Here is a 15,416-nt window from a genome sequence, read left to right on the forward strand (position 1 = left end):
TCTCTGATATAATTTTTATCATGTGGAAGTTTTTATCATGTGTGCTTTTTAAAGAAAACAATTTAAAATTTTCCATCTAGACGTTATCAACAGGCAGTCACAAGGTCACAAGACTTATGTGAAAAGTAGGTTTATTTACAAGAGAAATGAACATGCATGTGGAACCCAGTGGGTTCAAAGTCCTTACAGAAGTTTGCATATTTGTGATAGTACAACAAAAGGAGGAGGAGAAAACAGGAAGGGGCATGGCATGGGAGGAGAAAGGTGCTGTAAAGGTAGGAAAAGGACAAAACCCCTTCTGAAGGGGAGTAGCAAGGCTATAGGAAAAATCTTATTCTTTTCCTTTGGGAACAGCTAGAGTATGAAGATAGGAGAGTCCGCTTATCTGCAAAGGAGACCTTAGCTGCACAGGCATTTTCCCAGCCTGGCATAAACTTACTGGCACCTGTCTTGCCTCCTAAGGATACACAGGCAATACAGCTGTGGGTACAAACAACAAATTATTTCTGGAGTGGGGTGGGATTCATCCTTGATGCATACTCTGGGTTTAGTGTTTCTGGAAAATGTGGCAACTCAAAAAGACAAGTTCAGGGGACCTCTTAACAGCCCTTAATGACTTCAGAGTTCTTCACTGAATAACATGTCTTCTTATACATTATGCCTTGACTGGTCTGTCATTATTTGGGAAGTCCCCAATGTATAGATATGTTCTGCTCTAAATGCCCAAGTTTATTTTTAAAAGAGATCTAAGCTCCAGTGTTTTAAATCGTGGTCAGTTTTCTGATCATGACTGAATTAAAACCTATTCAGTCAACAACACATATGTAATAATATGTTTGCAATAAAAATAGTAGCAAGCAAGGTATAATACTAGCAACTAACCCCCCTCCCCAAAGATCTTAATCTTAACTAATAATGCTTGAAGAAAAGCAATTCAATTAGAAGAAAAGGTAGAGGTAATTCTAGAATTATGAAGATTTTGAAGGAGACATAAGCACTTCAGTACATTAGATTTTAGTTTAAAAACATAATAGATGAGTCAACTAGGTAACGTAGTTGATAGTATTGGACCTGAAGGTAGGAAGACCTGAGTTCAAATCCCTTAACTCCTGCTTGCCTCAGTTTCCTCATCTGCAAATTTGAGATAATACTAGTGCCTACATTCCAGGACTGATAAAATGAAATAATATTTCTTTTAAAAAGTAAAAAAAAAAATTGACTTCCTTTTTCTTGATTCACATGAGTTGCTAGCCTTGCTCTTTTGCATTCTTATAGGAAGGATGGCATAGTAGAAAGAAAATTGAGCCTTGGAGTCAGAAGATATAGATTTGTGTCCCGACTTAGCTACCACACATCCTTGGGCAGGTGGTTTAAACTCTCTGAATTTCAGTTTCCTTGTAAGTAAAATGGGCGTGATAATCCTTAGACTGCCTTCTCTACAGGACTGTTTATGGATCAGATGAGATAAAGAGCATAAAAGTGCTCTTTAACCATAAAGTAAAAAGTGAATATCAGCTGTTTTATTATTGTTATGCTTTTTAGTTACGATTGCGTCTTTTTGTATATGTGTGGGAGGAAGAGTATGTTGGCAGATGGACCCACAAATGAAAAGGATAGACAGGGAAAAAAAGATTTTCCTCCTCTAATTGCAAAGTTTTGGAAGAGAATAAGTTGCAGAGCAATTGCTGTTCATTGTTGATATAGAGAATTACCTTATTGGGAGTTTCCTATGCCAATAAAATCATAGGTGTGGACAGAAAAGGCTAATTTTGGTTCTATGTAAGGAAAATTTCTTTTAAAAAATAGAGGTAAGAGTGCAATTGGCTGTCTCAGGAAGTAATGACTTCAGCATTGCTAGAGGCAGCAGTATGCTGGTAAATGTTTAACAACTAGCACTCTAAAAAGACGTGACATTCTTATATTTAATCAGCATTATTGACATTTTTTCCATCACTTTTTAAAACTCACTCAGCAAAACAGTAAATCCAACCCTGATTTTGTAGCATTTGCAAATGTCTGAGGTATCGATGCCTATACTACAAATTTTAACAGTCAACTCTTTCTAGGTGGTTTGAGCTGGCATATTAGTGGATTATTGAACTTGGTCTCTAAATCTATGAACCCATCCTGTTCAGATATTGTTTTAATTAGAGGAATCTTTCCAACTTTCTCAAGATTCTCCAATTCTGTGAAATTTCTTTTCTGTATCAGGTTCTGTGTAGATATTCCCCAAATTATAATTTCTTCCCTTATTAAGTCATTCATGAGGAAACCAGAGTCAACTTGATTGACTGGCCACCTGTGCTGCAGTTGCTGTCTCCCTCTTCCCCACCGGAACAGCAACTCTCAGAACCAGACCTGCAGAGACTATACCTTATCTTCTTGAGGAAGTGTATCCCCTCAACTTTGAAACTCAGTCCTGGGGGTGAACTCTTCTGATGGGTTGGTGGGTGAGTGAAAATTCAATTAAGCCATTATATCCAGCGGGGCTTGGACCATATTGCATATACCTTCTAATAGGATGTCTTCCCTCTCCTTTCTCTTTCTACTTCCTGACCTGGTCACAATATAAAAACAATACCACTCCTGCAAGAGTTGTCGGTATTTGACTTTGCTTTGTCCTTGCTCACCATCCCTGCGCTTTTAGAACAAAACCCCTTCCCTGGTGACTATTTCTCTTCATAGGTGTATGTTATGTTAGAATGTAAACTTAAGCGCTATCTCACTTCTGTATTTGTGTTCTCAATACCTATCATAGTGTCCTATACATAATGACAGTAATAGTAATAATAACTAATCATTATGTTGTACTTGCTATGTACCAGGCACTGTGAAGCCCTGTGCAATTATTATCTCACTTGGTCCTCTCAATAACTCTAGGCCAACTGAGGTTAAGTGACTTGACCCAAGGTCACACAACAGGTGAATGTCTGAGGCTGGATTTGTACCCAGATCTTTTTCTCGTGTCTGACTGGGTTAGAAGGAGGAGAGGGTGGATTCCTTTCTTCTCACTGTTATCACTCAACAACCATTTTTCTTTTTAAAGTTCAGCCCATCTTGTCTATATCACCTGGTGCAGGTCCTTGTACAGTATTCTGCTAGCATCTAAGGCCACCTTCTCTGCTTTCTTAAGGAGTTTATTCCTTATTTCTCAATTTTCTTCTCTACCCCTGCTGTCAGAGTCATACTTCAATATGCGTGTGCATGTTGTTTTTCTGTTAAAATGTACTTTATTAATTTTTGTTCTTTACATTAATTTCTCACTTTCCTGATTAACCTTCATTTGTAAGGAACAAATAAACAGGCAAAAACATTTGATGCAAAAACCTTGTCTAAAAATATATATGTAATACTCTGGGTAATACCACACCTCTCTGTTGTGAGGAAGTAGCTAGGTTTTTTTTAATCTTTTTTCCAGAACCTTCACTGTTTTTTTCCATTGCTCATATTTCAGCTTAATTTTAGTGATCTTTTCATTAGCATTGTTGTAGTCATCCTTCTAATAGTTCACTTTATTTCATTTTGCATTAATTCATACAAATTTTTCATGTTTATTTCTCATGTTCTTGTTTTTTTGTGGTAGTTTTTTAAAATTTACATTCTTAGTTTTTTAAAAACCATCCCCCATCAACAAGTAGGGATAATAATAGTTAAGAGTTAAGTTACAGTTATTTGCTGCTGCCCAGGGTTTTATTTGGTATATATTACAAGTTCATTTCTTTCTTGGGTTATGTGCCAAGTCAACAGATTACTTGGTCAAAGGGAATGGATAATTTCGTCACTTTTCTTGCACGATTACAAATTAAAATTCAGAATGATTGTCTTCCTATTGTCCCTACAACATGGATGTTCTCATATATTTTTCTATTTTTCAGTTTACTTGGAATAAGGTAAAGCTGCAGAGTTTTGACTTATATTTCTTTTTACCAATAGTGATTTGGGGTATGATTTTACATGCTCGTCCATGGTTTGTGGTTCTTATTTTGAAAGTGTTTATATCCTTTGACTACTCACCTTTTATAGAATGGTGTCATACATTTGTGCCAATTCCTGTACATTTTATATATTAGACTTTTACTGGTGCTATTTGATGCAAATAAATTTCACCATACTTAATATTTCTCTTTGAGTTAGATCTTCACTGATTTGATTTGTCCCCAAATTTCTTAATTGCACATGGTTAGAATTTTGTGTTTTATTTTTCATAATATATTCTCTTCATTTTTTGGTTAAGAATTCTTCCCCAGCCCGAGTAATGAAAAGGACATGATCTTATTCTTTTCCCAGTATTTTTTTGTCATGTGTATTCATTTTAAGCTTATTGTAGAATATTTTGTTAGAGGATCTATTTCTAGTTTGCTCATCAGTTGTTAAAAGACAATTCTTTCCTGGTAACTTACGTTCTCAGATTTATCAACCACTAGACTACTGTTTTTGGTTACTTATATTTTTGTTTATTTACATAGTTCCTCTGATTTTTTTTTTTAAATTTTTAACCAGTTCCAAGTAGTTTTGATGACAACTATTATGGGATCTGATAATGCCATGGTCTCTTTATTTGGACTTTATTGCATTTCTCTTGAAAATTTAGATGCTTTTGCCTCTAAATGAATTTTATCATATTATCCAGTTTAAAAAGATTTCCCTTTAGTAATTTAATTTCTAAATCGATTTTGGAAAACGTTATAATTTTTATTGTGTTGGCATAGCTCAGCCATGAGTAGTAAATATCTCTATAATGAGTTATACCTGTTTTTCCCTCTGGTCACCCGTCTGCAGAAATCCAATGATGTGTAGCATCCCTCCAAAAAACGTAGGGATGATTGCATCTTAGATTTCATTCTTACCCCAATGCCTCCATAGTACTAAATTCTGAAATTTCTCTTTCTTATTGTAACGTCCTGGTCCTCCATTTTTTTTCACTCTTAAATGTATTCTGTAAACTCCCTATGATGTTCAGTTTTCCCATAACTCTTTGTTCTCCCAGTCCATTTTTACCTGTATGATAGCCTCACTTCACCATCTGGACCATAGTAAGCCAGTTCCATGATCCTGTTTCCTTGAATCCCTTTCCCCTAGTCTTCTTGTCTCACCAAAGCACAACTCTTGATTACCCCTGCTGTTTGTCTTGTCTGCTTCTACTCGCCTGTTGCTGCAAACTCTTAGAGGAAGTCTCAAAACCTTGTTGATTATGGTCCACCACAAATTTGTTATGTAGTTGCGCCTGGACTCTCACTGGTGTATGACAATCCTTTTATTTTTTTTTTTTGTTACCCATTACAGCTGTTTCAAACTCATTTTTTCTCCCTTCAGTCCTCCGTTTTGCTTACTAGCAGTTGACCTCCACTCCTACTTTTACTGAGAAAATAGAGGCCATCTGTTGGGAGCTCCCCATTTCCCCTTTAAATCATATCTCAATGCCCCTTTATTTTGTTCTGTTGTCTCATCTTTTACTTCATTCTCTGAACAAGAAGTGATCCTTGTGGTCCAAGGACTTCTACCTGAGTCCTTGATGCTGTCTTCTCTAAGATCTTTCCCCTTCAGTTATTCTGTTTCTTTTTGATCATTTTAATTCAATTTCCTTCCTTTACACATTCTTTATGTACATGCCCAAGTCTCCCTTGAATCCTTCACTTGGCTGCCGTTCCTCTCAGGTTATCATCTTATAGCTCTCAAACAAAATCAACAAAACTAACCAATATACCAGTCCCCCCAAACATTATGTGTAGTTTGGCACCTTTGGAGACATTTCCCCCTTTGCTGTCATCTCCCATCCTTTCCCACAGTGGGTAAGGTGAGATGACTTCTCATGTCACTCTCTCCTCCTTGGATTTTGGCAACTCTCTTCTAACCTGGCTCTCACATCTGCCTGACTACTTCTTAGTCTCCTTTGCTGGTTTATTATCCATACTTTTTTGTCCCTTATTTCCTCCTTTGCCTTTTTCTCCTCCCCTAATACATGTCTTAACTTTTTGTTACATTATAAGGTTTTGGAAGGCAAGGATGGAGTCTTATTTATTTTATTTCATTTTCTAAAATTTTTATTCAGAACTCCTTATAGAGTGCCTTGAACGTTTGTTGAATTAAATATTTTATAATTGTGGAAAAATTCACTCACGAATTCATTTAGTCCTGGCATATTTTTGGGAGACATTTGGTACTGACTTGCCTGATTTCTCTCTCTGAGCTTTTTCTATTTGCCACTTATTTCTTATTTTGTCAGTTGTGATATTTTATATTTTTATAGATGTTTCCCCATTTCTTTTGGGCAATGAGGTAGTGCAGTGGATAGAGCACTGGTCTGAGTTCAGATATGACCATAGACATTTACTAGCTCTTTGAACATGGATGAGTAACTTAACACTGTTTCCTCATCTGTAAAATAGTTGGAGAAGGAATGGCAAACTACTTTAGTATCATTGCCAAGAAAACCCAAATGGAGTCATGAAGAATCAGACACAACTAAAATGCCTGAACAACAAGAACAGCACAGTCTTTTAAATTCTCATTTTTATTGGCAAAAGATTTTTCTCTGCTATAGTTCTATTCATAGCAAGTAGAATTTTGAGTTAATATAAAAACATAGTATTTGATAATTTTCTTGTTTTCATCATTACCTACTATTTCTTAGTATTTTGCTAATTTGAGTTTTTTAATTTAAATTTAATGATGGCTGATCAATTTTGATGGTGTTCTCCCCCCCCCCCAAAGAAAAGTTCTGAGGTTTTAATTTGTAATCATTTCATATAAGAAGACCATGTAATGATATATAAAGAATATTGGGTCCAGAAGTTAGGGGGTTTGGGTTCATATCTCATGTCTGACAATAGCTGTTTGACCATGGATGAGTCACTTAACATTAGGGAAACTGAGGTTTTTCATGTATGAAGTGAGAGCAATAATGTATGTCTCCCTGTCTTGCACTATTTTGATAAGGAAATGTTTACAGGTACTTAAAGTACGTTGGTGGTCTGTAATTTCTTTACTTTAAAAACAAAACCAGAACTTTTCTCAATTTTTTATTTTCTAGATTTCTTTGTGAAGGTGGCAATGTTTAGTTCAACAGATTTGATTTACAAGAAGAAGACCCGTCTGCTAAAGTCCGCCAATGGAAGAGTAAAATGGGGAGAAACAATGATTTTTCCATTTACACAGAATGAGAAAGAAATTAATTTTCTCATCAAACTTTATAGTCGGAGCTCAGTAAGAAGAAAACATTTTGTAGGACAGGTTAGTTTTTATTTTTTTAATCTTTTGAAACTCTATTCTTTTGTCATTTGGCTACATTTCATTGCATTTCAGACACAGTTCATTAGTGTAGGGAAGACTAATAGGAAGCCTTTAATTATGGGCACCTAGGTGGGGCAGTAACTAAGAACACTGAGCCTGGAGTCCAAAAGATCTGTTTCTGAGTTAAAATATGGCCTTAAAAATTTATTAGCTGTGTGACCTTGGGCATGTCACTTAACTTCTGTTTGCCTTACTTTCCTCTTCTGTAAAATGGGGATAATAATAGCACTTATCTTCTCAAGTTGTTGTGAGGATCAAGTAAGATAATATTTATAGGCACACGATAGGTGCTATACAAAACTTAGCTATCATTATTATTTTGTAGTGAAAGTCCAGCAGTTCATATTAATACTACAAAAGACAAATCACTGATTATTCCTAGCCAAAAGTCAGATCTTAGGAAAGATTTGACTGTTATGTACATTTTATATATAAAATATCAGTATGTTTGGTGGAAATGCTTCAGTCAGAATTTTTATTAAAATAAGAAAGATTTTTCTTTCCAGTTTTATGATCAGTAAGCTAGCATTTTTTTTTGATACCAGGAACTGTGCTAAGTCCTGGGGCTACAAAGAAAGGCAAAAGACAGTCCCTCCCTTCAGGATCTTACCCTTTAATGGGTCAGACAAAATGCAAACAACTATGTACAAACAAGATATATACAGGATCAACTGGGGACAATCAGCAGTGGAAGACGCTAAAATTAGTATGATATAGATCTGAATGTTATAGAAGAGGCAGGATCAGACTGTGGTTCTGATAACAAGCCCGCATGGGAGAGGGAAATATGTATTTAAATGAACTCTCATCTAGATGTCTTATCAAACATTTGATTCTTTTCCAAATCATACTGTCTGTTTATTAAATTGTTAGACTTGGTAGCTTGTAAAAAGAAAAGTGGTTGAACTTTTGCCAGTACATGAAATAATGTTTAGATAAGATATGTCTTTGTCTGTTTTATAGCTTTCTATCATGGTACTAAATGATAGTATTCAGGCATTATTTAAAAAATATTCAGTAACTTATACATAATAAAACCTCAGATCTGCTTGTGTCTTAGGATTCTTCACAAAATTGTCTTCCTTTATTTTATAGGGGACTAGTAATGGATGTTCTATGCACTTTTATGCTAAACATAAGTATTTCCATAGCTTTTTGTAGTAACATAGGAAAAAGGTACCAAAGTTATACCTCTAATGTAAATTTTTCATTCTTTATCAGAATATCAAAATCTGGTACTTGTAATTTTATTGTTCGTTATGGTATATGTGATTCTCAAAGCACAAAAATTCACCAAAACTTTATGTTGACTCTATATTTTAGAGTAATATTTTTCAGTTCATAATTCATTTTTGTTGATGTTCTTTAACCCTTATTTAGAAAGTGCTTTCCCTTGCTGCAAGGGACCATGCAACGCAGAAATATTTTAGCTAAAGAATAGGACATTGAAGAATTATAAAATGATAAAATGTTAGAGAAATAAGAATACTTTAGAAACAGTCTAGTCCAACCCCATTTTTTTTTTACTATTGTGTAAATTAAGACCCAGAAAGCTGGAATTATTTCTTTTACTCTGCCATCTTGGCTCCACTCCCTAATTGGAATCGTTTCTGCATCATTAGATAGTAGCAGCTTTTGAACACAAGTCTCCTGAATACCAGGTAAATAAATGCTCTTTCAATTACGCCATGGCTAGCTTTAAATTTGTTGTATTCTCTTTTGTCACTGATTCCTCTGGAGCCATACAGAATGTCTGCAACCATCTTTATGTCCTGTCTTCCAAATTCTTGCACCTAGCACACTCAGAGCCTTCTCTAGACTAAATATACCCAGATCTTTTGCCAGTTTCTCAAAATCCCAAATAGTTTCCGGAACCATTAAAATATACTTAATTGACAATATGTAAACCAAAATGAAAAACTCTGAAATGAATAGTCTTTCTTAAGAATTCTTGACATTAGCTTTGTCACTGATTAATTAACTTCATCATTAACTCTTTTACAGATTTGGATAAGTGAGGATAGCAATTGTGTTGAAGCTGTGAACCAATGGAAAGAAACAATTGCAAATCCAGAAAAGGTTGTTATCAAATGGCACAAATTACATCCATCTTGAAGATCTTAAGCAATGAGTTTGTTAGAGGACTTTGGAATTCTTGTAGAAAATATTTGTGATTTCAAAAATTTAAAATCATTTTTGAAGAGGAAAATTATTGCCTTTCATGGTACTCTTCATGTGGTTAAACCTAATAAATAATGATTGTTGCTAGAAAAAGAAAGATCTATGCAAAATACATCAGCTCTATGGGAAGACAGGCAATAAAATGAAGGTAGATATTAGTAAGGTAGCACAATCAACTTCAAATTAGATGAGAACAAAGAATACAGATCTTGCTACTCTGTGTTTGCCATTTTCCTAAAGCTCTGTTTTCAAAGCTTCACATATTAAAATCAAGTCTTGGATAACACTTAGTATGAGATTGTAAGACTTTTTGCTGCCAAATACTTCAGTCATCGTAATCACTGATTGTCTCTGTTTTGTGAAATATCTTCATATATATACTTTCTCCCAAAAGGCCAAATATATTTAATGAAATACTTTTCCCCTGACTTTTTCATTCTCTGTGTATCTGAAGAAAATTTGACTCATATTTTGTAATCTATTCATAATGCATGACATTGTCACTTTGTGAGAGTTATGTGATCTCCAAAAGCTAATGAGCTTTACCCTCTGAATTAAGAACTTAAGTAAACTAAATCCTTAGAAGACTGAAATTTAATTGAAGACCTAGAATCCATGGATTTTAAGTTGTTTCCCAATTTGGTCAAATATATGTGCTTTCATCCTTCAGATATTTTACTGCTCATTTTGTGTTGTTAAAATGAGATCAGCATCCATGTGGCCATTCCTAATTAAAAGAATGAAGTGAGGATAAGTGGAAAACTCAGCATTTGACATAAATCATTTCCATGTTTTTTTTTTTTTTAAACATGAATCACTTTTCCTGTGAGTTGGAATATTTGCCTGTGTTTCCACACAGACAGACCCAGTTATACAAAACTTCAAGTAAATAGTTATTGTTGGAACTTGTCTTTTAAATATTCATTAGAGCTCATTGGATAAGACATTTCATCTTAGTCAGACGTAAAACTGGCTGGCAGAGATAGAAAATTCTATTTGCTTTTAATAGCATCTTGAACATGAAGATCTTGGGGAGGAAACCCCCCAAAACTCGTGGTTTTGGTTAGTGCTAATGTAGACCAAGTGCTCCGCAATCACTTTGGTTTGTTCTCTTGACAGCCGGTAATTATTTTAGAAAGTATGAGCATTCTGCCACAACTCAGCCACATATTTCTCTTTTCATTCCATGTATCCTTTATGTATTTACAGCACTTATTACCCACTTATTACAATATGTATTTCCCACTTCAGCACTGGGTTTTGCTTCTTCCTTTTTCCTCAAAATGTATTATATTCCCTTCACTCCCCCTGCTTTTTGCTTCTGTATCTTATGCTTTGCAATATTCCCTGTATTGTACAAGGGCATTAGGGATGGTGGTGGGAGGAATTCTCTGATGTTATACTTGCTAACCAATTCTTTTTTTTTTATTTTGGGGAAAAGGATCATAGAAAGGACAGTGTTCACCATGACCTTTTAAGAAAAAATGCCATGTTTGCTCTTGTTGCATCATTTTTTTCAGAAATTAGAATTATGTTAATACATGCTATAGAAGTTTTCAAAATAGATAAATTTGAAGAAAATTATTTTAGCAGTTTTGTGCCACCTATTAATGTTAACTATTGTTATTTTTTGCCTTTATTGATGAATTTCAGTCAAATCTTTATCTTTTATTTAATGTCTTTACTCTTGTATTTGTATCCCTAGTACTCAGTACAATGTTTGGCATATAGTAAAACCTTTTCATTCTTTTCATATATGGCATTATAGAAAGTTCATGTTGAAGAGAAAAAAAGAGGACTAAAACATCTTAGTATCTTATCTATATCTATATCTACATCTTATCTATAATTGGATCTAGGTTGAGTGGGAAGATCAGAATGCATGGTCCCCACCTATATCTCCCTATGTATGTGTCATAGATATTTTCCAAGGTACCTGGAAAATAAACATTTTGTTACCCCTGTGGCTAATTCAATTTTGACAGTATTATGCATCCAAAATATTCAACTCACTGTTAGGTTCTGTAAAATAAAATAAAAAATCAAAAAATAAAAAAAATAAAAAAAAATCAATTGGTCCCTTTTATCAAGGAATTTGTATTCACTAGGGAAGATCCAAAATGTACATAGATATAATATTGAATGTGATGAAGGTAAGTAAGAGATCCAGATAAAGTGCTTTAGAAAAAATTGTGGAGGCAAAGATTGTTTCAGCTGGAGTGATTGGGGAAAATTTTAAGGAAGAGATGCATATAGTTGCAGAAAGAGAAAGGTTCCAAATGGGAAAATGAGGCAGAAGTACATTAGAGGTATGGAAGTCAATACAAATTCATGGAGAAGGAAGATAAATGAAATGGAATCAAAAGCATTAAGTACTAATTTAAGTGTGAAGCTCTTGTGCTAAGTACTGGGAATACATATAGTTTCCATTTTCCCTCATGTTCTAACTAGGGGAGACAACACATATAGGAGGACCCATATTCAGTTCATGACAGATGGAAGGGCCAGATAGTATTTAGGAAAGCAGTAGGAAAGATGACAAGGTCCTGAAAACTTTGGGGTGGACAGATCCATATCAAGAGGATTGAGGATTCAAGAATTAGAATAAAATGGGGCCTTGGGAATGCCTCCAACAGAAGTAGGGGTTTGGGAGTTGGCTTCTAACTGATAACTGCAGGAATCCTGCACCTACTGGAAACTGGGCAGTGGGGCAAAGTGAGTTGGAATGTCATGTCTGGGGAATAACCATTGATTTTGTTTGCCTGGCACCTTCAGTGCATGGAGATGGAAGAAATGTGGGGGAGAAAGGGCAGAAAAGATAGGTTAGGATCAGATTTTCCAGGCAAAGGCATTTTTTTTAATTCTATAAGAAGAGCTCATGTAAGGCTTTTGAGTGGAGTGACATTGTCTGACATATATTAGGAAAATTATTGTGGTAAACTGTAAAAGAATGATTTGAAGAAAGGGAAAGCAAGAAAATCAGTTAGATTTTATTAGTCTAGAAGAGAATTTCAAAGAAACATAGATTTTAGAGCTATATGGGTGTTTAGTGCTAGTTCAGCTCCCTCATTTTATACACAAGAAAACTGAGGCTCTGATAGATTCTGACACATATATAGTGTGAGAGAAAAGCAGGATTTGAATCCAGAGTTTCTAATTTCAGAGCCAGTGTGCTCTTTCTAGTGTATCATGCTATGTCCAAATGAGGGATTGAACTAGAACAGGTAATCATGATCATGGGGAAGGTCTAGTAGATAAGGAGTGATTGAAGATGATGAAATGGGATCAAGGAAACAAATGAGATGTTAGCATTGAAAAAGAGATGGGGTATCTCTTGACTAATTCCTGAGTGGGGCTGTCCACCCATATTATAGTGTTTTACATTTCATACAAAGGCCATGGTAATATCTATGCAGTCTCAGCGCTGACTTTCTGACTCCAACTTACCCTCTTCCTGGCAAGTCTAGGATACTAGAGAAGGATCACTTCTTAGTAACTCTCAAACTCAGTGTCCTCGGGGTAACTCTGTTTACTGGGAATATATTTGTGACCAAAGGTATTCAAAACTATAGTTCAAGCCTCTACCAAGTGCATTTCCATCTACACAAAACTAGCTACTTACAACGATGGCACTTTTATATCTTAAACTCAACCATATTCTTATAAATAAGACAAAAAAAATCAAAGGTACTCATAATAAAGAAAATTCAAGAATAATCAATATGTTATAGTCCACAGATGTTTTGAAAACATTCCCTCTGTTGTTTCTTATAACACAACGTTATTCCATCACATTCATATACCTTATCATGACCAGTCACTCCCCAATTGATGGACATCCCCTCAATTTCTAATTCTTTGCCACCACAAAAAAAGGTACTATAAATATATTTTGTATGTATAGATCCTTTTCCTTCCTTTCTTTTTTGTTTTTGGGGTTTTTTTTTGGTTATCTCTTTGAGATACAGATCTAGTAGTAGTATTACTGTGTCAAAAGATATGCATAATTTTATAGCCCTTTGGGCATAGTTCCAGTAGTCCAATAAATTCTCTCTCCTGGATCTATTTTCCAGGTCATTTGTTTTTCCAGTGTGATATTTTACATTGTCTTCTGACATACTGCCCAAAGCTCGAGAATCATGATAGATAGAGGCAGTTTGTGCACTGGATCAAACTAGATGTATTTCCTTGAGTAAGTCACTTCTTTTGGAGAGGTACCATGGTGTGGTGGCTAGGACCCTGGATTCAGAGAAGACTTGGGTTTGAATCCTACTTTGGATAATTTTACCATGTGATATCGGATAAGTCACTTAACCTCTTTAGGCTTTAGTTTCCTCATCTGTGCAATTAAGGTGGTTGGATTTAGGCTGTAAGGTCCTTTCTAGCTCTAAATCTGTGATCCCATGACTTGGTTCCAGTTTTCCATATCTATAAAATGAGTGGTTTGGAATTCATTCTTTTCAGCTCTAAGTCTTATAATCCTATAAGCTAAGAAACTTTAGTTCCTTCCAACTCTAGGATCCTCCTAATTCTACCTTATATTTTTATGGCTGTTTGTTTCATGGTGGTTGTTGCTCTATTTGCCAGGAAGATGTGGGAGTTAGCTTTTGTTTCTTCTTCAGGAAAGCAATAGTTAAAGCTGCCCTTGGTTATTTCTCAAATTGGAGATGTAATGTTCCAGCTGGTTCATATTGGGATCAATGGAAAATGAATGACCACTTTGTTAGGTTGTAATTTTCCCTTTTAAATCCACTAATCTGCTTCTGAACTATGGAAAAGAAAAAAATATGACATCCTCATGATTCTGGAACTTAGGCAATTATGATTTAGAAAAAAGCAAGTTCTAAAACCCAGGAAACAATCCTTAGAACATAAAGCAAGTCGAATGGATTATTAAGTAAATATTGCTGAATATGTAACTGACTACATAAGTCTTTTGGTGGTGGTGGTGGCAGATAGTTTGCATAATGGATAGAGTGTTCAAATCCTATCTCACTAGCTAAGGGATCCTGGGAAAGTTATGACCTTTCTCAGCATCAGTTTCCTCATCTGTAATGACAGGGTTAGACTTGATGGTTTTTCAGGTCTAAATCTGTGATCCTACATCTCAATACCAAACAGTAAACTGTAATATGCCAAAATAAACATGTTACTCTGCATCTGTCCATTTTCATTTAACATTCCCCGTTCAGATTTTCCTTTGGAAGAAGGAAGACAAAATTCACAGATTTGTTTGTTTCAAAATAAAAAAAAATCTCTGACAACTCAGTGTCTGTAGGGAATTTATATCCCTCCATGTCACTCTTAGATGATCTGGAAGGAACACAGATCTACAGAAGCACTTAGAACATTGGCTCATTTGATTAACTTAGTGCATTGTTAATTAGTAATGTGTAATGGATTGGAGAAGACTGATCACTTGTCTCATACTGATCTTTCTTTTGGTTCTTTCTAAAGCCTTGGCTGAGTTGTAAGTGCTAAAAGCTTAATCTCTTGGTTCTCATTGAAATACTGTAAAATGTTACTGCTGACTCTAAAGTTACTGTCTTCAAAATAACTTGAATTTTTTAGGGAAAAGTACTCTCAAGATATTAACACTATTTGCTTGCAACCACTTTGAAAAATGAAGGTAAACATTGAATTTAATAAAAAATTTCCTCATTAAGATCCTTAGTCTCAGAATGTGTCATGATTAAGAAACCTGGTCCACCTGAAAATCAGGTTTGATTTGAGGTCATTTGAGCCCTGGAGCTTTCTGGTTCTAAGAGACACTTGAGAGGAGATTGATTTAATAATCTGTGGTCTTTTTTCACTGACTCTGGGAACATTGATTAAACAAAGAAGTGTTATCTACAGAGATTTAAACATTCTGAAAGGACTGGTAGAATAAATGTATCACTATAAAGTCTCTACATTTACTAAACATAAATGCCTGTTCCTGTTAC

General features: G+C 35.0%; 1 protein-coding gene across 9 annotated transcripts in view; it reads left to right on the top strand.

Moving 5' to 3' along the window:
- Window positions 1-11,447, top strand: part of TC2N (tandem C2 domains, nuclear) — a 55,355-nt gene extending 43,908 nt beyond the window's left edge. For all 9 annotated transcript variants that reach the window (XM_072623094.1, XM_072623096.1, XM_072623099.1 and 6 more), the window contains 2 exons: window positions 7,031-7,230; window positions 9,295-11,447. In XM_072623094.1, coding sequence (XP_072479195.1) covers window positions 7,031-7,230; window positions 9,295-9,405 — 311 coding nt within the window. In that variant the 3' untranslated portion in view covers window positions 9,406-11,447. The remainder of the gene's footprint in view (window positions 1-7,030; window positions 7,231-9,294) is intronic.
- Window positions 11,448-15,416: the final 3,969 nt, after the last annotated feature.

The sequence above is a fragment of the Notamacropus eugenii genome, chromosome 7 (genome assembly GCF_028372415.1).
Source record: "Notamacropus eugenii isolate mMacEug1 chromosome 7, mMacEug1.pri_v2, whole genome shotgun sequence".
Taxonomy (NCBI): Eukaryota; Metazoa; Chordata; class Mammalia; order Diprotodontia; family Macropodidae; genus Notamacropus; species Notamacropus eugenii.